We start from the raw sequence: 21,997 nt of genomic DNA, 5'->3' as shown, positions 1-21,997 counted from the left end.
ACTGGCAGTGTGACTAATTGCCACTGTCTGGCAGTTTTGCACTGCCGAGACAAGGGAATACAAGAGGTGACTTTCTTCCCACTTTTCCTCCCTGAGTTGGCAGAGAAGTAGTACATCTGTCTGTGCAGAGCAGGCACTGTGAAAGCAAGGAGCAGCAGTGCTGGGATCACCTAATCAGAATGAGACTGACAAGCTGCTCTGCTGAAGGCAGGTACTGCTGTCATTGGCATTATTGGCGCTGCAGACCTGGCTGCAGCAAGTCTCTTTGAGAGCCTCCCCTGCACAGCCTCTGCTGCACTCTGGCTGCTTGGGGTTTGACTCCTGAGATGTCAGTACCTGCCAGGCTAAAGGGTTGGACCCCTGGATCTCTGCTTTCCACAGACCAGCCCTGCTCTGTCCTGCTGCGTGCGGGCCTAGGCACACAGACCTTGTGGCACGACTGTCACTGCACGTCCCCTGAGCCACGCTGAGTGCTGAAGAACCAAGCACTACCTTGCTCTCAGCAAGGAAGAAGTAAACTCCTTTCTGGCACACAGCTGGTCTCCTCGCTGTCTGCTATTGTGTAGAGTATTGGTCCACATTCATAATCCAGGAATTTGTCATTTTAACTACGAAGGCTACATGTAATTCTTTGACCAATCTGATTGCAAAATGTAGTATTTCTGGACCAGAGAATTTTGGCATCAGCAGGCTCCCTGCTTTAGGAGTCTAGGACAAAACAGGTAACAGGTAAGAACACATTGTTCATACACAGTAAATAATCAAGAGGAGGCAATGAAGGTTGGCTAAATACAACCTGACAGCTCAGCCATTCTTCCTCTTTGTTCTCTTTTAACTAATCAAAAAATTTCTTCTACCTAAATTTCAGCACATATCTAATACAATATCTAGCATAATGTCTGTTATACCTATGTGTGAAATCCTTGAATAACAGGTTTTATAAATTAAGAGGCTGACCTAACTTTATCTGCATCTGTCCTACAAGATCATCCTATTAATGCAGAACAATAATTCTAGCCCTAAATTTTAAACTGGGGATGTTTTTTAAGCTAAGGAGAAAATAATTCACAGAAAATGAAAAGCCTTTACTTACACAGTGGAGCACAAGGGGTACTCCCTTCAAAACTTTATTGTTTTTGAAAACACATGCAAAGTGCATTGCCATCCATTAATCCTGCAGGGCAGCTTGCTGGAACAGCTGGTTATACCCAGTAGGAGGATCTACTGCTCTGGAAAAGACTGGGCTGGTTTTTTCCCAAGCTCTAGTACATACTTCCAGCTCCAGAGTGACCACAATAGTGGGCTTGAAGTTCTCAGACCAGTGGAGTCTGCTGGGCCTGATCTGTTTCCTTGCATATACTTCTGACTCCTGAGATCCTGCACAGCATGAAACAAATTCAGCAAAACAACTTATCCCAGAGCTTTTGAAAATATTAAACCAGCACTTTATTCCAGCTTTAGAATAGCCCATTGGATCAGCCTTTCCCTGTTCAAAACATCTCTGCAGCATTTTTGACACATCTGAGGATTTGCTGCTCTGGTGTCACCCAAGGAGGAGTGAAGAAACACTAAAAAGACCCTGGGATGTTTTATGTTCCTGTGGATGTGAAAATACTGTAATGCAAATATTTTTCTGCAATGTATGATGTCAGATGAATGTCATAATGGTGTATATCAGGTGTAGCTTACATGATGATGGGGTGATGTTTTCTTGGAGCTTTTTTCAGATTAATTCTGTAATTTTTATTCATCTCTTCACCAACAGAAATATGCAATTTACATTTATTGACCTCAAGTGAAAAATGAAATGGTATCTTTATGTTATACATGTGTCATTCATACCTCCCAGGTAACAAGTTTTACTTGATTAGGCCATATTCAGTTAATATAGATCAGTGGCATTTAAACTAGTCAAATTAAAATTATACTACATGAAGGTCTTTATCTTCAGTGCTGTCTTTTAATCTCATTCTCAGGAGCATGTTTGAGCAACCCTCAGGAGAATAACAATTAGAGATAAAATAAAAAATTATCAAATCCAGCACCAAACTTCTCAAGATTAAGGGTCAGCTTTGAGCAGCTGAAGCCATATTACAGTGAGCATTGCTGGTGGGGAGCCCTTGGCATGCAGGGGACTGCAGTGCCAGCATGGTGGAAAAATCATCTGACATTTCCTGAGAAAGGCAGAAGGTTTGCCTTCTCTGAGGTGTGCTCTAATAGGAGTTTTGAACCAAGATGTGCTTTCCCAGACATCAAAACTTGGCTGCTTATACATCCCTCCTCTGTCTCAGTCACTGCAGGGATTCAGCTTTACTCTGTAGCTCAGCCAGCAGCTCTCCCTTCCCTCAGAAAACAACAAAGTTGTGCCAGGAACACACAGGTGTCATGGTTTAGGAATTGTATTCTCCAATTCAGTACCCCCACTAAACCCAGGCCCACTGCTTGATCCAGTTGGAAACACAAAAGGTCATGGGCTGAGATAGGACAATGTTCTGGGAACACTAATGAGAAAAGAAAATTAACAGAATCAATATTAATAAGAGAAAGAAGACCATACTAAAAAAAAATCTGGGTCCTGGCCGCACCCCCAAAGTCAAGTCCTCTCCTGGCTACTGAAAAAAAATTTAACCCTTTGTTACAAAAAGAAAATTGTTACAGAAGAGCAAAGACAGGAGCAGTACTGCAAGCAGCTGTTGAGGTTCAAACAAGCCCTGAGTGAGGGCAGCTGACCTGAGCCCAGCTGGGATGGCTCAGCTGTTTCCCAATTAGGCTTCACTGGCTCATTTTGCTCTTTCTTTGCTCTGGTTCCTGCATAAGCATCCCCTCTGGGGGGTCAGAGTTGATGATGGTTGTAAGACGGGTCTCTGCTATACTGTGGGATGGGGGGGATAGCCATGGAGTCTGAAGGACTGGGGAAGACAGAGGGGAGCAGCCCAGTCTGGAATGGGATCATGATGGATTGCAAGAGAAGTTGTGTCCCTCTGGCAGCGATTCTCCCCTTCACCTTCAAGAGAGAGAAGGTAAGTATTGCCTGCTGCTATGGCCCTTATTTAAAACATTCAAGTCAAAGCTGAAAATAGTCTTCTCTGGCTGCAGCAAATCCGTGTTTGTCACTCTGGCTCTTGGTGCTTTGTAGTTTTAGATGCCAGCACTAAGGATTTGCAAGGTTCAATAATGTACAAGAGGGCTCTGTCTTTGGTAGCTGTCTGATGTCTCACAGAATGAAGTTACAAAAGTTGATGATAAACTGTTGGGGGATCGAGAGATTTTCTGCTGCTGCAGGGCAAAAACTGATTCCTTTCAGGCATTACTAGCAATAGAGATAGACTAAATAGACTGTACTCAGATCAAATCATGTTAGATTTATAGGTATCGGTTGGGATTTGATAACAAAACAAGTGGTTTAGGAATATTGTATTTTTCTCAAAAACATCCAAACAGACCCAAATCAAAACCCCTCTGGCTTGAAATAAAGAGGTGGTAAGAACTACTCCTCTGAGTATGACATTCTTGAAACCAAAGCCACACTGGGAGCACTCATAGCTGTGAACTTTTAATGGTGTGAAAGCCAAGAGACTGTCTCTAATTTACAGTACTGTAGCAATCAGGTCTGAACTCTCTTAAAACTCCCATGACAGTCAAAGAGTGCTGGCTTTTGGCTCCTTTCCATTTTTAATGTGGATATTTGCAGTGCAGGTACTTCAGTGACAGTTCTCAGTTTGCACTAAAGTGGCTGGGGAGTAGCCTTTCCAATGGGCTCTTTTGTGGTTTTGTTATCTTTATTTAAAAGAGCTGCAGCTCACAACTGGCAAATCTGGCAATGCTTGAGGCTTAACCTGATACTAGTTTTCCCAATAGCACAGCAGGAGTGCAATCTAAAGAACCTTTTCTCACAGTTTTTTACTGATTGGTCTTCCGGGGTTTGGCTTGTTTGTGAACAACCAGGAAGAAGACTAGGAGGAACTCAGGGGGTGCTTGTGACTTAAAATGGAATAATTTAATTTATAACACCTTTGGAAAGCAACTGCTCTGTGTGCATGGTGCTGGTATTTCCTCCTAGTCATTTCAATAGAATTCATTGTGAGCTGCATCTTGGTCGTAAGCTGGAGGCAGCGTGCTCAGACAGGGCCCAGCTGGGCCTCTGCAAAGGAAGATTTTCTGCTGAAGAGTCGTCTGATGCTGTGGGGCCCCAGTGAAAAGGAAACCCTCAAACTACTTAGTTTTGTCCAGCTGAGCTGGGCATTGCACAAGGCTGCTGACTTCCCCAAGCTTTGGTCTGATACTGCCTTGAGATGCCTCCCTCCCTCCTAGGAGTGTCCATATGGAAGTGATCTGGCCTCCTGGAGGAGAAACTGCTTGAGGCAGGTGCTTGACTGAGCAGTAATCTTAGTTTCATTCTGCAGTATCAGAGTGACTATCTATCAATTTGATACTGAAACACAAAACTGACAATGTAGAGGTTGGAGTAGGAATTGAGGCTCTTATTCATATTTTATACTTTCATTATCTTGCTTATAGAGACTTTCTCAAAAACTGAAAGCATTTTAATTTTGGGGTGGGTTTTTTTTTGTTTTGGTTTTTTTTTGTTTTGTGGGGTTTTTTTGTTTGTTTTTTTTGTTTGTTTGTTTGGGGTTTTTTTTTTTTTTTTTTTTTTTTTTTTGTTTGGTGTTTTTTTTTTTTTTACTGCCATCCCTCTTATGTAGTCCTGAATCATTTCCAGAGGAGTGACTGGGTCCAGGAGCTCTGGAATGGCTGAGGGAGGAGCGGCTGGAAGAGTGTGCCTCTCTGTCGCTATTGGTGAAATATGTGTTTGTGACATAGTGAGCCACCAGCTGGGTGGCTGTGCAGCTCTTGAGTACAAAGGGAAAAATAAATCTGAATTAAGCTCTCTGTGCCAAATACAAATGGGTATATGAAAATTATACCAGCATTTTTGTAACTTTGGCAACCGACACTCTTGGATACTGCCTCCTTCCCAGCATACACTGATGGTTCAGGATCTGCTCTAGTGAATTGGAAGGCAAAGACTTTCCATGAGTAAAGAGCAATAAAGACAAAGGCTGAAAAGCTGTTGTTTCCTGCTCTATGAAGTCAGGAAGGTAAGGTGAAGGAGATTTATTAGAAAGCTGGTGCAGTAATTTAAATAGCTGCAGAAAGGGCTGCCTGCCCCTTTCTAGGAAGTACTTCATTGACCAATGGGATTTTTTACATGATTCACCATTTTTTAACTTTGTACAAAGGCTTACTAGTAGCATAAAGCCTTCCAATAGACTAAATAGAAAAGCTTTTAATCTTAAGGCACTTTCACAGACTCATGGAGTGGTTGAGGTTGGACTTCTGGAGGTCATCTTATCCAACACCCCCTGCCCACGCAAGCAGTGCCACCCAGAACTTGTACAGCTTTTAATATCTCCAGGGATGGAGACTTTGCAACTTTTTTGGGGAGCCTCTGCCAGCACTTGGAGACTCTCATAATAAGGAAATTTTCCTGATGTTCTGAGGGAATTGTCTGTGTTTCAGCTTGTGCCAATTGATCTTTGTGTTGCTGCTGAGTATTAGTGAAAACAACCTGGCTCTGTCCTTTTGGGCCCTCCCATCAGGTATTTATATACATTGGTGCCCTTCTTCTCAAGGCTGAACAATTCCAGATTTTCTCAGTTGTTCCTTGTAGGAGAGATGCTCCAGTCCTTTAATTATCTTGGTGTTCCTTATCAAAGCACAGGCAACACCTGACAAAGGGAAGAGAATGATGCATCTGACTCCATCATCAGAAGGCTAAATAATCACTTTATTATTCTATACTGTATACATTGCATCTAAACTGAATGTGCCTTGCACTCACCCTTGCTCACAACTGCACAGAACTGCCCTCATGTCCTGACTCTTTCGTGACTGTCAGCAGACAGTCTGACACACACACACTCGTGGCCCTGATAGACCAAGGGAACAAAACATCCTCACTTTGGGTGAACAATCTCCATATTGCATTCTACTCTGGTAAAACACAGACACAGCAAGAAAGATAGGAATTATGTTTTCCTTCTTCTCTGCTCATCTCACAGCTTCTCTCTGTTCAGAGGGCATGTGAATCCCACAGTTCCTGGGTAGTACACAGTTAGAAAAGCCACCATGGATGGCAACCCAACATCTGAGTCAGTTTATGTATGTGAGACACACAAACTGGGGAACAGTTAACTTATAAAAGAGAGCTTTAAATCAATGCAGGCAAGAAGTGATGGTTTAGTGCATAGTAGTAGCCTCTCGACTGAAGTGGGATTAATTTTTTTCTGTGAATGAACTCTTCATACTTTGCATTTGATGAATTTTTGGTTTAGGTTTTGTTTTTTGAACAAAGTGACTCTTCCCAGAAGTTGTTTCTATTAGAAAAGAATGCCCGATGCTTGTTGATGTTTAGAGTGATGATTGTTTTGTCATATAAGTGTAGTTTTTATTTATATATTTTAATGGCACAAGGGAGTTCATTAAAACAAGCTGTAGGAAAATAACTAGTAGAAAATTTTGCTAAATTTAGCAAAGCCTTAAATTATTATCATTAATTTCATTAACTTCCTTGGTTAAGCCTTTACCTAGTTGCTCTCTTTATCATTAAGTGCTTACCCTTGAAATATTCTATGAATGCTTTGACAGAGATTGCTAATCCTGGACAGCAGGGTCCATTGTCTTTGTGATAAGAATAAAAATCTCTCAGAAAGACAGAGGTCATAATTACTGTCAAACATCCATCTGTAGTTGCAGCCTAAGAAAAAAGCTGGAAATATAAAGTTTCTGAGATTAATTCCTTAAGAAAATCTTTTAAGTGTCATCAGTTTTGGAGAGAACACCAGGAGTATGAAGGCACTACCAATGTGAAGGGGATCATTAACAGATATAAACATTCACAGAGCTTTTAAAAAAGATAGGGCAAGGTGTGTAAAAACCTGAGAGCTAAAGCACTCCACAAGCAGGAGTAGTATTGTGTTCTTTACATTTTTCTTGTTTCAACCTTTTTCTTTCCCTGACATGAACATGTCTATACTGTTATATGGATCTTAAATTCTATATGCTGGCTGCCTTCTGGAAAAGGTAGAGTGTTTGAGAACCACAGTTTAAGAGTCTGGGCCCTACATTACTGATTATTTAATCTTGTCAGTATAGCTCTTGGTGTGGGCTTTTTCTATGTTTGGTTTTTTTAATATATTGTTTCCATACCAAGGGTTTAAGTTGAGAAATTCAATACCTAAGAAATTAATTTACCATTAGGAAGTGCCCTTACAGAAAACCTGCAGCCACAGATGGCAAGTTCTTAGTGCCTAAGCAGCCAGACCCACAGCTACACTGTAGGTCTGCTTTGAGTCCTTGCAGAAAGAGCATGTCTGAGAAGTCTGTCCCTCTAATGCCATATCAGTGCCATTGCGTTACCATAAATTCAACTTGATTTTTTAAAATTTTTCTTGGAGATCCTATTTTTTTTTCTTGTCTGCTCACAACAAAGGCAAATTTCTGGCCTAGAATGTATTTAACTACTCACTGGCAATCTAGTTTCTTGAAATTTGGCTTTTGCTGATACCTTTGCATATACATTCATTTTGAATCTGCTTAAGACTATTGCAAATGTCATAGGGAGACGGTGGGTTGGCAAATCTATTCCTTGGCTCTGTCTAAAGGCACGTGCAGTATAATGTAGTGCTGGTGAAATACCAGAGGGAAGGAGGGAGAGTCATTCCAAGGCACACACTTGGACTGGCACAGAGTGAGTGTGTTCTGCCCTTTGTGCACTGCAGGAGAGAAGTGGAAAGAGCTGCCCATCTACTCCTAAAACATGTTTAGGGCTTCTTGGGAGAGAAGGATAGTAGTAAGAAAACGTCTAGAAAACTCATTATTTCAGTGCATATTGAAATGCCTTGCTGTACTTCTAAAATTAGTAATTTATCAGCTATACTAACCTGTATATTAAGTTTCCCTTCACCCTGCCAAATCAAGGTGTTTGGGGAACTGAAAGAGCAATTAATTCCATGATAGAACCTGTGCTTGTATGTATGGTTTGTGATAACAGAGAAGTGTTTTTACAAATCCATGCTCACAGAGACATAAATACTGATTGTATTGTATTTTGTATTTGTATTGCAGTAACTCGGGGATACATTTTTAATGCAGATTCAATTCCTATATGGCACTCTAAATACTAAGCTGAAGGCTAAACATAAATGTTTGCAGTCTTCAATCAAGAAACTTCAGTGGTGATGTGGGAATAGGTAATTTGCCAAATTATTTACTGACTTTGATATGAATGCTTATTCGGTGCTTGCTTCCCTGGAGCTAAAGCAGGAGATAATAGCCCCAGCCTTCAGTCTCCTCTTTCTCAAGCTCTACGATAAGAGCACACTTTTAAGGTGATTATTACTTAATTACCGCCATTATGCTGCTAATACCCACCAGATAAACACAGCTCTCCTTTTTGAGTGTTCTGAACTAGAATATTAAGTGGTCCCAGGTTGGGGGTGGGGAACCTGAATTGGAATTCTCCATTCTTGTCTTGCTCCTTGGTGGGGAAGACAAGAGCTTGGAGTGCCTGATGGGGTGGGAGCCTCCAGGGGCCAGAAGTGCCTTCCCTGAGAGGGGAGACTGCCCTTGACAGGGAGGGGTGAGCCCAGGGAGATGCCAAGGCACATGGTAGGGGAGCCAGCTGTGATTTATTTTTCTTTGCATTTTATTTTATTTTTCATAAGTGTTTATTAAACTTTCACTGGTATAATCCTGTCCTTTTATACACAATTGTCTCCAGTGTGTATATATAAAAAAATGTATAATTTACTAAACGTGTGTGTATATATCACTGAAATAATGCCATGTTATCTTCGGTGTTGCTACTTGAGGCACTTATTGGAAGGGCACTCCTCAGGACTAATTTTTTTTTTTACATCTGCATCATAACAGTATTAATTTTTTTTATTTTTGCCTTGTTATTTCTGCCAGTCTAGGAAGGAAGGTAGATGGGTGTGGAATATCTTGGTTTTAACCACATCATGTAATTTAACTCTTTGCTAGGTAAATTTTTTTTGAGAGAGGCATTATACCACTAGTAGAAACTAGGGAAGCTAAGGAAAAAAACCCCTTTCTTAATGATCTACTTATATCAGCTATCCAAGCAAAAACAGATTAAGAAAAAATACTCTCATTAACTAAACTGCCATATTTTATCCAATCTCTGTGGAAACAGATGTGCAATCAACTTCTTTCCTTTGCAACTGGGTTAAAAGCTAATAAACAAATGCAGAGACTGCAGACAAGGCTCACAGTTTTAAGATTCTGCATGTACAGTGATGTTTTTCCAAAAATCCTTGAAAGGTGTGATGGATTTTTTTTTTTTTCTGGATTAGTTTATAATAACCTTCAAGAGCCCTAAAATCAGCAGTGTCAGGATGAGGTGACATTTGATGATGTTTGTAATCAGCCTTTAAGAAGTGTAACTTGGTTGTGTGTAATGACATTGTCCCATTCATCAAGTTGTTATTTGAAGTCAAACTTACCAAGAAGCTTTCAATGGGAGCCTCACTTTGGGCAGAGAAATGGAAAGTACTGGTCTTGTCTACTCAGTAGTCATTTCTAAGGTCCAGGAGATGCCATAAGTAACCAAGTGTGTAATAACATTGACAAGCTTCTATAATTTTTAATTAAAACACTGGGTTTGGCTTGTTTTTTTTGATTTTTAATGGCCCAAGGTTGACTGTCTCTGGACATATGAAGGAAAGAAGTCAATCAAACCCACATAAGAGTCAATGCCTGGGAAAGCAAGGCATTCTTCTGCAAGAAGAGCAGCTAAATGAAAGTGGCATGTTAGGAAATATTCATCTCCTGATCCCATTTTTCTAAAAAGTGTTACAAGTACTGTGATTTGCAGGAAAAGAGAACCAAACTGTCTGCAGTAACAAGAATGTGAATAGTTATCAGAATAATTCCTTTGCCAAATGCTACCAAGCTCTCAGTTAAGTGGGTTAACCTGGAAGTCTGCAGCCTCATCACCTACTGCCTTTTCCATGGGTGGTTGTGTGTTGTCCCAAGGCAGAGTACTCTGGAAGCAAAGGGAGGTTGTCCTAACAAAACTAATCTTCAGATCAAAGGGAGTGACTATTCCCCTTTTGCTGGGGACACCGGGGCTGGGGTGCTGGGCCCAGCTTTGGATACACAGTTCTTGCCACCAAATGCGTAGCACAGTCTTCACTTTGAGAAATCAGATGAGTTTGAAAGTCAAAATAATTCTCTTCTGCTAAAGCTATCACTAATTTTCCTGTCACAGCAAACAAGTAGACATTTTAGGGAGGAAGAAATTCCAATCTAGGCAGCAGACTGACAAATACTGTGGTATATCTCTGTTTGTGTATAAAGTCTGGCTTGTATTTCATAATAAACTCAACTCTTATTCTGATAGTTTACTGTCATTTCACTGGTTTTACTTTTCAGCCTACAGGCATCATCTTTGCAGCAACTGGGATTTAGGGGATGAAATAACATTGTTATTCTGCTCATGTTTCAACCGCTTGGGTTTTCTATTTGTTCATGTCTGTATTTTTATAGAAAATTGGTAAGTGCTGTAATTATAGTCTGTTGAAAGCAAGTAGGTCAGAGCTACACTTTCCATTCCAGTGGGGCTGCTGGCACTGGAGAGACAGAAATACAGATAGATGTTTTCACTTGTCTGGGTGTTGCTGCCATTCATTAGACTTCTCACAACTGCTCACCAAAATACCTTCAGAGGTAATAACAAAATCAACCAATGCATCTGTGTTTAAAAGGTCCTCTACTCATGTATTGCAATTCTCTGGCAAAAGATTTTTTGGGACATCATGCAGGAATTATACTAACTGTTGAGGGAACATTTCTTAGCGTGTACTGGTGACATCTTTTCATGTAAATGACTGAGAACCTGGTGAGAGGAGAGATCTTGCTTGGACCTCCTATTCACAAAGGAAGAATGGGTAAGGGATGTGAAGGTTAAGGATTGCTGCAGCTACAGTGACTGTGAGATGACAGTGCTCAAGATTCCAAAAGGATTAAGGCAAAAAGCAGGATTGTATCCCAGACCTCAGGAGAGCAGGCTTTAGCCTGTTTGGGGACCAAGAAGAACACAGACATACTGCCCAGTTCTGCAGGGATAGGGTTAGGAAAGCCAAGTCCTGATATGGGATACAAAAGGTGCCAAGAATGACTTTGAGTACAGCAGCAGAAAAAAGCAGGGTGGGGAAAACATGAGCCCACTGGTGAAGAGGACCTGGTGACAAAGGGCACAGGAATGTCTGAGGTACTGAATCCCATTTTTATCTCAGTCTTTAGTAGTAAGACTAGCCAGAACTCTGGAGCAAGGGAGATGTCCTCCTCCTTGATGGAGAAGAACCAAATTAGGGAACACTTAAGCAAACTGGATGTACTGAACAAACTGCCCATGGGATGTGTTGAGACATACCCAGGAATGCTTTGAGAAGTGGCTAATATCATTGCAAGACTGCATTTAATTAAAAAATTAAATGCTCTTTGGGAGCTCATGGGAAACAGAGGAAGATCCTGAGGACTGGAAGAAGGTAAATGTCACTTTGATCTTCAAGGATGAGGATCTAGCTAGCCCTTAACATTCCTTACTCCTGTGGGCATTTAAAGCAATGATGTGGATTGTCAGTGGCAATTTCTATTGTATCTTCTGCCTGTTCTCTTATTTATGAGTGTATACAACTTCATTTGTGGGTTGGGTGAGTGATCTCTCCTGTCCTTATCTCAACTCATGAGCTTTCCTTGTATTTTCTCTCCCAGGTTGAGCTGAGGAAGGGAGTGACAGAGAGGCTTTGGTGGGCACCAGGCATCCAGTCAGGGTCAACCCACCTCAGTCAGAAAACCAGACATTTTCAGTGTTTATCTGGCTGCATAAAGAAAGTGACTAACAAGAGCATGAATAGTTAACCTGTAAATAAAGATTCAGAGATTACATGAAAGGACAGATAGCAAAGCACAGACACTAAAGTGGTATGTGAGTTTTTTAAATTTTTTCTCCTGTCCACTATACGCAAAACAAGCACAGCTAGTAATTATTTGCAGCTCTCTTGGATTCTCACTTTTAATAAGCAGGTTTCAATTTAAATGATACCTTTGTGCTGGCTGCACCAGTTGCTGCATTGCTGAGATGCTTGGGAAAATGAGCTGAGCCAGCCCACTCCTGGTGTCTGAGTGTTTAGAAAAGCAGCTGATGAAAACACTACCTACCCCTTCTGAAGGTGGCTGCTGCACTCACACGTAGCTGTCCTTACTTATGTATAAATTTAAGTTGTAAGGACTGAAATTTTGAATGTGCATTGTGAAAGTGGCACTAAAGACAGAAGATACATTCCCAAAGCTATGTGAGCCAAGAATGACTTCACCTTTTCCAGCCTCAAGAACACCAAGGAACACAGCAGCTGATCTGAGAGCTTTTTTGCTTCCAAGATGCAAGAGATCTCTTCCTGCTCAAATATTCTTTTCCCCTCAAGTTGTTTGTTTTTTTTTTTCATACCCCACTGTTATTAATTTACACCTTGCCAGGATTTGTAAGACTGATTTTATTGCTGTTGTTGTGGGAACAGAATTCTCAGCCATATGGCATGACATCTTCATTTCTGCATGACAGGAGACAGGATCCATTTTACAGTTTTGCAGTGCTGCAAAAAAAAAGCCTTAATTTTCTTAGGGAAGATCCATATTAAAATAGAGAAATATATATATATATATGTAGTGAACAAATTCTTTCCCAAGGGACTAACTTGGACTGGAAATGCTTAAAAGAATATTTTGGTCTTCTGCATAAATCCAAAATTTGCCCATCACAGTAATACATTTTTAATTTGGCTGAACTTTGGTCTGTTTGTTTTTTAAATTTTGTCATTTGGTGGGTTTTTGGGGGTTGTTTCTTGGTTGGTTGTGTTGTTGTTGGTATTTTTCCAACTGTAGAAATAACAGGAGAGAGGCCAAAACCCCTGACCCAGGACAGGGAAGTGCCACAAATTTTCATGTGCATACTGATGGTCTGTGTCCAGTATTCCTGACCTAGCAGGGCTGGTGTCTCATAATCTAACTATCTTGGCTTTGAACATATGGAGTGCCTTGTCTTGGTCTAAAAAGAAATAATACCACCCATACTAAGATGATTGTTTCACTGTGAAAGTTCCCCTGAAGATGAAGATCCAATAACAGAAGGATTTCTACCCTCTGACTTTAATTAGATGCATCAGTCTTGCATCTTCTCTGAGAAAATGAACTGACTTGTTAATAATACAGCTTAAGGGTGTTTTCTAATGAGAATTTAAACTGATATGCTATCGACCAATGTCATCCATTCTGGGCTGTGCAGGAGGGTGTCCCTCCTGATGTTTTGCATAGATGTGTATTTTGGACTGCGACATAATCCTTCTCAAGAAAAGTATCAGGTTGGCTTTATTGGGCCTGACAAAATAGCAGCACAAGAGGCTGATTAGTGCTTAAAGGTAAAGGTTGGGTGGAGAAGGGAGGGAGTGCCCACCACTGCACTGTGCAGGGAGGAGCAGAGGTGGCCACTCACTGTCCCCAGCACCCTTGAGCAAAGCCCTGTGGCTGGTGAGAAGTGGGTGCCTTTCTGCTCCCCATGTCAAGGCCAGAACCTTTGTGGCACAGCACTGAAGGATGGCTTTTTAAGCTGAGTACTTTCCTTACAGGTGGCAGCATCACAAAATTCTGGTGCCTGCTGCCTTGGCAATTGAAGTACAGAGGGTGCAACTTGTAGATAGGAGCACATTCATAAATTATTCCCGAAGTCAGGCCCTGGTGCTGAACCATACCTCTCTCTTCTGCTGCCTCCTACTCTCCAAATATATAACTAAAATGTTTACTTTTTTTAAATGACAGGTTGTCTGGTTTTAAATGTGTCTTAAGACACATTCATTGTTCTAAATAGAGAACTTGATATATTACTATTTCTGTAGTTAAATTCCTTGCTAACTGCTGAATCACTTAAATAATGATTTTTCTCTACAACTTATTTGTTAACCATCCTTTCACAAACTGAGGGAAAAGGTCATCACTTTGCCACTTATGTTTGATATTTGTTAGTTTAAAAATAAAATCCAAACAAAACCCCATAACTAAACATGAAACCAGTGCCAACTGTTATGATAAGGAAACAGAAATGTTAGGGCTTCCCACTTTTTTTCTCTTTTAAGTGTAGTAATTCTAACACAGTCATTAAAATAACTTGCATTAATGCAAATATCAGAAAGTATATTTTCTGCCTTGTGCTGCTAAATACCTAATACTGTGGTTCAGTTGAGTGTGTTGACTGAAAGCCACCAAAAAACCTGAAGACTAATTTACAGTTCTCTTATTTGACAGGGCTTCATGCATTATTGCTGTTCTGTAATACATATACAGAGCATTTAAAATTTTTTAAAAAGCAGTCTGCTTCTCAGCTATCAGATTTACTATCTGTCATGAAACTGAGAAGGATTCTAGACTAAAATCACTCAAGATGGAAAACTAGAGAAAATATGCAAGATTTATGAAGAAAAAAACTACTGCTTAATCTCATTTATATAAACTCAAACCACACAGAGAAAAAGCTAGGACTCAGAAATTGACTATCAAAGCTTGCTCATGTTAATCTTCAGAATTACATTTTCAGCATTTAGCAGTAAGATGTGCCATCCTTGAAGCCCACAAAATTTGGAAGAACTCCATATTTTTTCTCATGTTACTGTAATATATTCCTTTTATTTATTATTGTCTCAGAGAAAGAATGTTACAATGTAGTGTTTGAAGCAGCATTTACTTGGCAGCAGAGGACAAAGGAGGCATACAAACACAGGCAGAAAAACAACTTTATACATAACCTCATATTCAGAACAAAAATAAAACCCACCAAATTCACTACTGATTTCTTTTTATACTTATGTTGGGAGTATTTTTTAAGATTCTTTGCCTAGAGAATGATGTAGCTTGATAAAAGCTAAGTACTTTGCAGAGAACAGAATGTAAAGCTATTTCCAATACTACTTATGAAGATAGGTCTGAGGTAGAAAGGTGGTCGTGGTTTTCCTCTTCTGTAAAATGTGGGGTTTTTTTCTTCTCAGAATAACTACATTACATTTTAATAGGAGCCAGCATCTTTTCTTCCCACCTTGATAGCTTTGCTCCACTTGCTCAAGACTAATACTTAGTTAGCATCTGAAAAGCTCTGTAGAAATGCCAAGTCTACATCACCTTTGAGAGGTAAGCACATCACCCCCACTTCACAGATGGGAAAACAGAGGCAGAGTGGTTAAATAACTTGCCAAAGGGTTCAGAAAGAACTGGCACTGGTGCCAACAGCAGAAGGTGGTCAACACTGTGCCTGAATCACTCCTTGAGCAGCAGCAGTTCAGGAGTAAATACTGTGGGTGCAGGACAGTCTGGCTGGCAAAACTTCACAAAACCACTAGAAATTCCTGACTTGCTCTTTTAATGTCCCCTAGCATTTTTGAGTAGCAGTAGAGAATTTTACACCTCTTTCAATACCATTTTAAGATAAAGATTTTTTTCCTTCAGTAATAATTAAGAACAACACAGCTTTGTTTCTCTTTACTATACAGGAAAGGTATTGCATGCAGTTTTACCAATTAAAGGTATGTCCTAGCATTAAAGCAAGTGTCCATGCAGCATTGTAAACTCTGTGAAGGCATTAAAATCTCTTATGATAATTTTTAAACTAGAGATCAGATGATCAGTGACATACTTTCCCATAATTATCCTTATCAAAAGTAATAAAATAAATAAATTATCTTAAAGATAAGGATGATCTGCAAGATTACAATGCCAAATGATAATACCTACGTGCACTGCAGTTCTGGAGAAAGTTCTGTTGGTAATAGTATTGGAAAGGGCTTTTTAATTGTCTCTTCATTTCCAAGAGGCAGACAAAAGAAAGGGATCTCACAGTAATGAGCTTCACTTCATAGACTGTAAATTCCAAAACCTGAAGCAAGTTTGGCCCAGCAGGGAACAGCAAAGCTTTGTCTCTGAACAAAGTTGGGAAGGGTTACACTAACTTAGTTCTTACTAAAACCAACTTAAGCTATCATCTAAGTCCTCTTTTTAGCTATCTCCCGATTCAAAGTAAAATAAAGCTTAAAAAAATAATCCTCCAAATGGAGTGTTGTCTGGAAATAACAAAAAAAGAAGTTAAAAATACCACTTAGGTACATGAGGATGCTAATTATGTCTTGAAATGAGAGTTTACCTTGTTTAATTGAGTTAAAATATTGTATCTTGCACCTAATGATAATTGTTGTTAACCAGTAACAATGATGCAGATTATGGGAACTTCATATGCCAACGCTGAAAACAATGCAAGGATATTCTGAAATCTGTGTGGTCATAAGGTTAGCATACAAATAATCAGTACAGAGTATTACATGTGTGAGAATATAACTAAGGGTACTTTACAATGCAAAAGCAAAGAGCTGAAAGGAATGTATAAACATAACGTTTTGCTCCAAACTCCTTATGCAGTTCTCTTTACGATTATCAAAAAGAACGTATATAAAGCCCCTGCCCCTTTTCCCCTGGCTGTATATTTATACAAATCAGTGACAAATATTCCACTGCTCATTAATTTACAGTTGCATAGAAAGGGAAGAAGGAAAAAAAAAAAAAAGATACTATAAAAACAACATCCTCTTCTTTGGGTATTCAGTGTTGTACTGTTTCAAGCGGAACACGCGGTCAGAGCGCACGGCGCGTCCCGGGGTCCCGCGCGGGTTTGTGATGAGGCGGAACGCGTGGCCGGCAGATGCAGAACAGGGCTGTGCTGCACGCCAGAAGCACTGGCTGTCATCCCCAGGAACACCTCACATGGCCTGTCGTGATGAGAAACAGCATCAGTACCACGTGTCAGCAACACAGAAACTTCTACCTGCTCTAGGCTCAGTCAGGCCAGGACTGTGCGTCATCTTACAAAACCCCTGCATTTTAAAAATGTACATGTAATGGCCTAAGACTTAGCAAATAACTGAGGCAAACATTTAAAAGAAATCTAAGCCGACAATATTGCAGTGTTAAAAGTCCTTGCTGAAGTGGTTGCCTACTCTGTTTAATTTAAAGCCTAAGGTGCTGTGTGGCTCCTGATCCTCGTGCACTGGTGCCCACAGGTCCTGCAAGCGGAGCTGTGGGCACCAGGACATATGGACGTCTTTGCAAGAACCAGCTCTGATATTGCAAACGCTGCTGGCTTTAAACTAATTGGCTTAAATAAATGCAAGCAGGTTCCATCTGGATAGCAGCACAGACCTGCGGAACCATAATACCTGTGGCGCTGTCTGACCTAGTAGAAATTTTCTATTACCTATAACATTCTGGAATTTGGCTTTCCTCTGGTATCAGTTTAGCTCCCAAATAGACCCCTACAGAAAAATGTAGACAAAAGCCACCCTAACCCCTTTGTTCTACTGGAACTTTTCACTTGCTTTACTTTGTTTCCAATGCCTATGCAAGTATGTAAACACGTCTCATACCTGTGGTCTGCCAGCGAAACTTGCTGCAAATAGGAAAAAAAAAAGGTTAGAAATTTACATAATTCTGCATCTTGACAGTTTAAAAACAAAGTTATTATCAGGAAAACACATACTACAGAAGAAAAAAAAGTTATCTTTAAAAGACTAAACATTTAACAAGAAATGTGTTGCAATGGTTGAATTCTTCATAAACTTAGTTTTAACAAATTTATAGCATTATAACAATATAGTTAATATGGATTGTTTAATTTTCACCATCTGTAGCTATATCAGAATGCCTGAGTGATGTATTACAGTATCATCTGTTTAAAATGCTCTGCTCTGGACATCACTCAGATGCACAGACAAGACTTTTGAACAGTGCTGTACACCTGCCTGCTTCTGAGGACCAATGACATAAATAAGGAAGGAAAAAGGGGCATTATATCCATGACCAGTGGATCTGATGGAAAAAAAACAAAAAACTAACAAAAAAATCCAAACCACAAAACAATAAAATCCACCATTGTAAGTATTGCTGGCTATATGCTGTTATGAACTGCTTCATAAAGGATATTTGACATAAATAGAAACATTAATTTCAAGATTAATTATAACCTGAAACCCATGAAAACAAGCAAGACTTCTTTGTTAAACAGTCAAAATGGGATAAAATTTATCTGCATAAGGCTCAGATGCCAGTAACTCCTTGATGGAGGCTGTGGCCATGGCAGAAGAGACAAGTAAAGATGAGGTTTCGAAGGAAGTTTTTTACTTTCTCATTTGATTTTTTTTTTAATAATTGGACATGAGATGTTGCACATGAAGGCTGTATTGATAAAATTGAGCTTGGATATAATAAAGAGTCTAAGGACATTATTCTTTAAGGTTAGGAATAATGTGATGTCTAGAGAGTCTGTGGAATCTACATCAGAAGTCTTACAGAACAGATTTGACAATTGTCCAGCCAGGAAAACAGATCCCTCTCAAATGGCCACAGGAAAAGATAGTGGACTTGGATAGTATGCCATGATCTTCCTTAGCAAAACCCAGAGTCTAATGCACTTTGTTGGGAAGGTCAGACTAATAATCCTCATTCCAGGCTTCTAAAACATTTAAGATATGAATCTGACAGTTAAAAAAATTTACTTCAAAGTAAAAGATGTTATAGAATGACTGAATGAGAGCAAACATAAGCAGTACCTACTAACTGGTGCAAGGTGGTTTAAGCTGACAATGGGGAAAAATCACATGAAATTTGGAACTGTATCTCCTTTTAATCTTAAATGCTCAGATAGACAATATGAAGGGGTCATGGTTTTCACTTGCGGTATTCTCCTGTCTCATTCAAGGTGTTTGTTCATGGAATCAGAGAATTTTTTTCTGTTTTCCAGTCCTGGAGAACAGCCATCCTTACCAAGCTTGTCCTAACACAATGCAATTTGCTTTAAATTCATTTGGGCCAAATGACAATGTAGCTGTATAGTCACATAGCAAGACAGTAATTTGCAAAACCAAGAACAAATGCTTGAGTTGGATTTTATACCTGATTATACCAATTTGAATACACACACCTTGAGGTGTGCTGAGCAGCTCCACTAGTTGTTGACCTCAAATGAGATGCTCCTTAGAATCAAAACCTTAATTTGCAGAACAAGGGGCTCTGAATTGTTGAACTCATCAAAAATCAAAAAGGACAGCTGAAACACGACCTTGTTTGCTAGAACCTAATATGCTTTTCAAAACATGCAAGTGCATCTTCTGTGATGCGGCAATGTGTCTTCAAGGGATAAAAGGGGTGTTTTAACAGGGTTCATAGAGTTTATGAAATAGCATAGGGCTGAGTCTTGATTGGTTCCAAAAGGACTGGGCATAAACAGCCACTCTCTGACTTCTGCCTTTTAAAACTGATCATTATTATTACATTTCATTTGAAACTTTCAACAGTTTTGCAAATATATCAAAGTTTTCCCTACTGTTTTTCTAAGCAAAAGACCTGGAATATATATAGAGAAAGACATATATATGTATAAATGTATTTTACAAAACCCACCATAATACATGAGACAGATTCTCACTTTTGCAAGGTCAGTGACACTGGAAGGAGGATCAGGGGAAATGTATGTCAGCTGATACAGGACATGCATAGGAACAAGCTGGTTTTCCTTTTGATCTCTCTTTAATAGGCACCGAATAAAATATTAACTTCCAATGCATTTACGCAGGAAAAAGTGTTATGTGCTGCATTCACAGATTTCCTCTGATCTATTTAATAACTACCTCAGTAATTAGTCTAAGGACTAATTGTCTAAGAACTTTTTTTTCAAGCTTTATTACAAAAATTGCATTCAGAATCTGGATTCTGTATTCACTTAAGTTCTACAAAAGGTTTTCATCAGCAGCTAGTGAGATTCTAGATGTCTTTCCCCTTATTTGGGCACTGCTGAAAATTCCACGCTGAGCTACAGGTTTTTCTTATAGTGAATTGCTTCCACTTGAAAACATTTATTTATCCTCAAAAGCAGTGTCTGTTGAGGAATTTTAAGGGACAGAATTATATAGCTTCCATATCTACACAAGAAATCTCCTCAGAGATATTTATTTTCCTAATCAATACCACAAGAATGATTTTTTTTTTTTCAAAAGACCACCTCAAATTCAATATGATTCTCAGAGACATATTTTGTTAAACTTACAGCAGCAAGCTGGAAATGTGTTGTTGATTTGCTCCATAACATCTGTTAGATCTGTATTGGTATCATGAGGTGGAACTAACAAGTCATCTGCAGATATGACAACAAAAAAATCATTTTTGTAACAGGAGGAGAAAAAAAATAAAAGGACAACAACATTCTAAAAGGCATTCTTAGCCAACATTCCAGTTAATTACTCCTTTATATTTCAAGGGAAAACAGTACCTGAAACCTTTGTAATGTGCAGGAACTATCATCGATAATTGCCAGCTTTGGGAGAGGACATGAAAGTTACATTATTGATTTGCAGTCAAACTCATTTCTCTTTCATTAAAATTTAACCATTGCATCCAGGATTTAACTAGAAGTTGCCAGCAAGTAACAGTATATAAACATTTACAGTTAAAATAAATAAAATTACGAGATGAGGGAATTAAACTCAGTAGCTACTCTATTAAAATTCTGTTCCAATTGGAGACGATTTGTCATGCAACTTTCAGAGTGCACACACCATTTTTTCTCTGAAAAAAATACCAACATTTATCTTTTAGATGGTTTCTATTCAATATGTACCAGCCATTTCAGTAGTGCTAAAATCCCCCTTGCCATCTCTTTGAAAAATGATGCTTAAAATTAGTTAAGAGAATGGTTAGGGAACATAACTGGCTGTGTTGTTGGTAGTTTTATTGGACAGCATCTTTCATACTGCATGAAATCAGACTCAAGTCCCATGTTTTTCTAGGTAAAGGAAAAACATATGTTAATGCTGAATGAAAATTGTTCAGTATGCAAGAGAATATTTTTCCTGTTTTATACAGAAACAAAGTAATATTTCATCTATAACACAAAGCTTAAAAACAGAAACAGGAGGAATTTATACCTAAGATAATTTGAGAAAAATATTTTCTCTTTTCCCCTACTTTTGTCCATGCAATGGTCTGCAGTTATTTCTGCTAACTCATGGTGAAATTAATGAGTTCTGAAACCAGAGAATTTAAAATAATCTTCCAAGCGAGAAAGAAATCCCTTCATGTGGAGAGCCTGTACCCATAAATATTGAATTACTCCTAAAGATGTGAACCTTTTGGGCATGGGAACATCAAAATACCAGGATAAGCAGAGGTTACACAAGAATTTTTAAAGCACACAGCAAGTGTAGATTATATGATTTGGACATTTGGTCCTGCATCTGACAGATTACTTGGGTCCACGTACTGGACAAACAGCTCTTGGCCACTTCAATCCAATGAAGTCTGGCTCCCCTTTCAGTGAGGATGGATTTGCCCAGTAAATTCACTTGGTAAGAACAGCTGGAACCAAGTAGTCTATTGACAAAAGTCTGTAATTCAGAGTCACGTGGATTCTTAGGATACCGCAGCCCTTCGCAAGTGTGAGGGAGCCACACCTCCAGCTGCACCGAGCAGAAGCATCGCAAAGATCCGCTCCTTTTGATTTACAGATCTGTCCAGAAGGTACCAACAAACCTATGCAGTAGTCACCTACGGCCTCATGAGCACGTTATCTGATCAGAACACTCACCTGTCTGATGGAAGTGTGAGCTTGTGTCCTGCTCCAGTGGGAAGCCCAGGGCAGAGTGCTGGGGTGAAGCACAGGGGGAGGCGCCATTGACCCGGGAGTCTGACTCGGGCTGCATCAAAGACAAGAAGACACAAATTTAGGTTACTTGTATCCACATAATTTAATTGTAGGCTAGTATGCAGCCATCTTGTTCCTTTCCTTTTTTATGTGCTCTTTCTTGTTTGTCCTCCAAACTATTGAAAATTTGCTTAG

At 39.5% G+C, this 21,997-nt stretch overlaps 1 protein-coding gene and 1 long non-coding RNA gene across 12 annotated transcripts in view; one reads left to right on the top strand and one right to left on the bottom strand.

Moving 5' to 3' along the window:
- Positions 1-2,786: 2,786 nt before the first annotated feature.
- Positions 2,787-13,408, top strand: LOC135296807 (uncharacterized). 3 transcript variants are annotated; one of them, XR_010358801.1, is made up of 4 exons: positions 2,787-3,020; positions 8,128-8,252; positions 10,642-11,573; positions 11,800-13,408. It is a non-coding gene; the product is annotated as an uncharacterized LOC135296807 (long non-coding RNA). The 3 variants fall into 3 exon arrangements; XR_010358800.1 differs by lacking the exon at positions 8,128-8,252 and having other exon boundaries at positions 10,642-10,752; XR_010358799.1 differs by lacking the exon at positions 8,128-8,252.
- Positions 13,409-14,737: 1,329 nt separating this feature from the next.
- Positions 14,738-21,997, bottom strand: part of UTRN (utrophin) — a 337,069-nt gene continuing 329,809 nt past the window's right edge. For all 9 annotated transcript variants that reach the window (XM_064413617.1, XM_064413616.1, XM_064413618.1 and 6 more), the window contains 4 exons: positions 21,746-21,854; positions 20,210-20,296; positions 17,535-17,557; positions 14,738-16,880 (listed from right to left, as the gene is read on the bottom strand). In XM_064413617.1, the coding sequence (XP_064269687.1) occupies positions 16,872-16,880; positions 17,535-17,557; positions 20,210-20,296; positions 21,746-21,854 (228 nt within the window). In that variant the 3' untranslated portion in view covers positions 14,738-16,871. The remainder of the gene's footprint in view (positions 16,881-17,534; positions 17,558-20,209; positions 20,297-21,745; positions 21,855-21,997) is intronic.

Source organism: Passer domesticus, chromosome 3 (genome assembly GCF_036417665.1).
Source record: "Passer domesticus isolate bPasDom1 chromosome 3, bPasDom1.hap1, whole genome shotgun sequence".
In the NCBI taxonomy this organism is placed as follows: Eukaryota; Metazoa; Chordata; class Aves; order Passeriformes; family Passeridae; genus Passer; species Passer domesticus.
The sequence above is the reverse complement of the archived record's forward strand: the minus strand, read 5'-3'. Positions and strand labels throughout refer to the sequence as shown.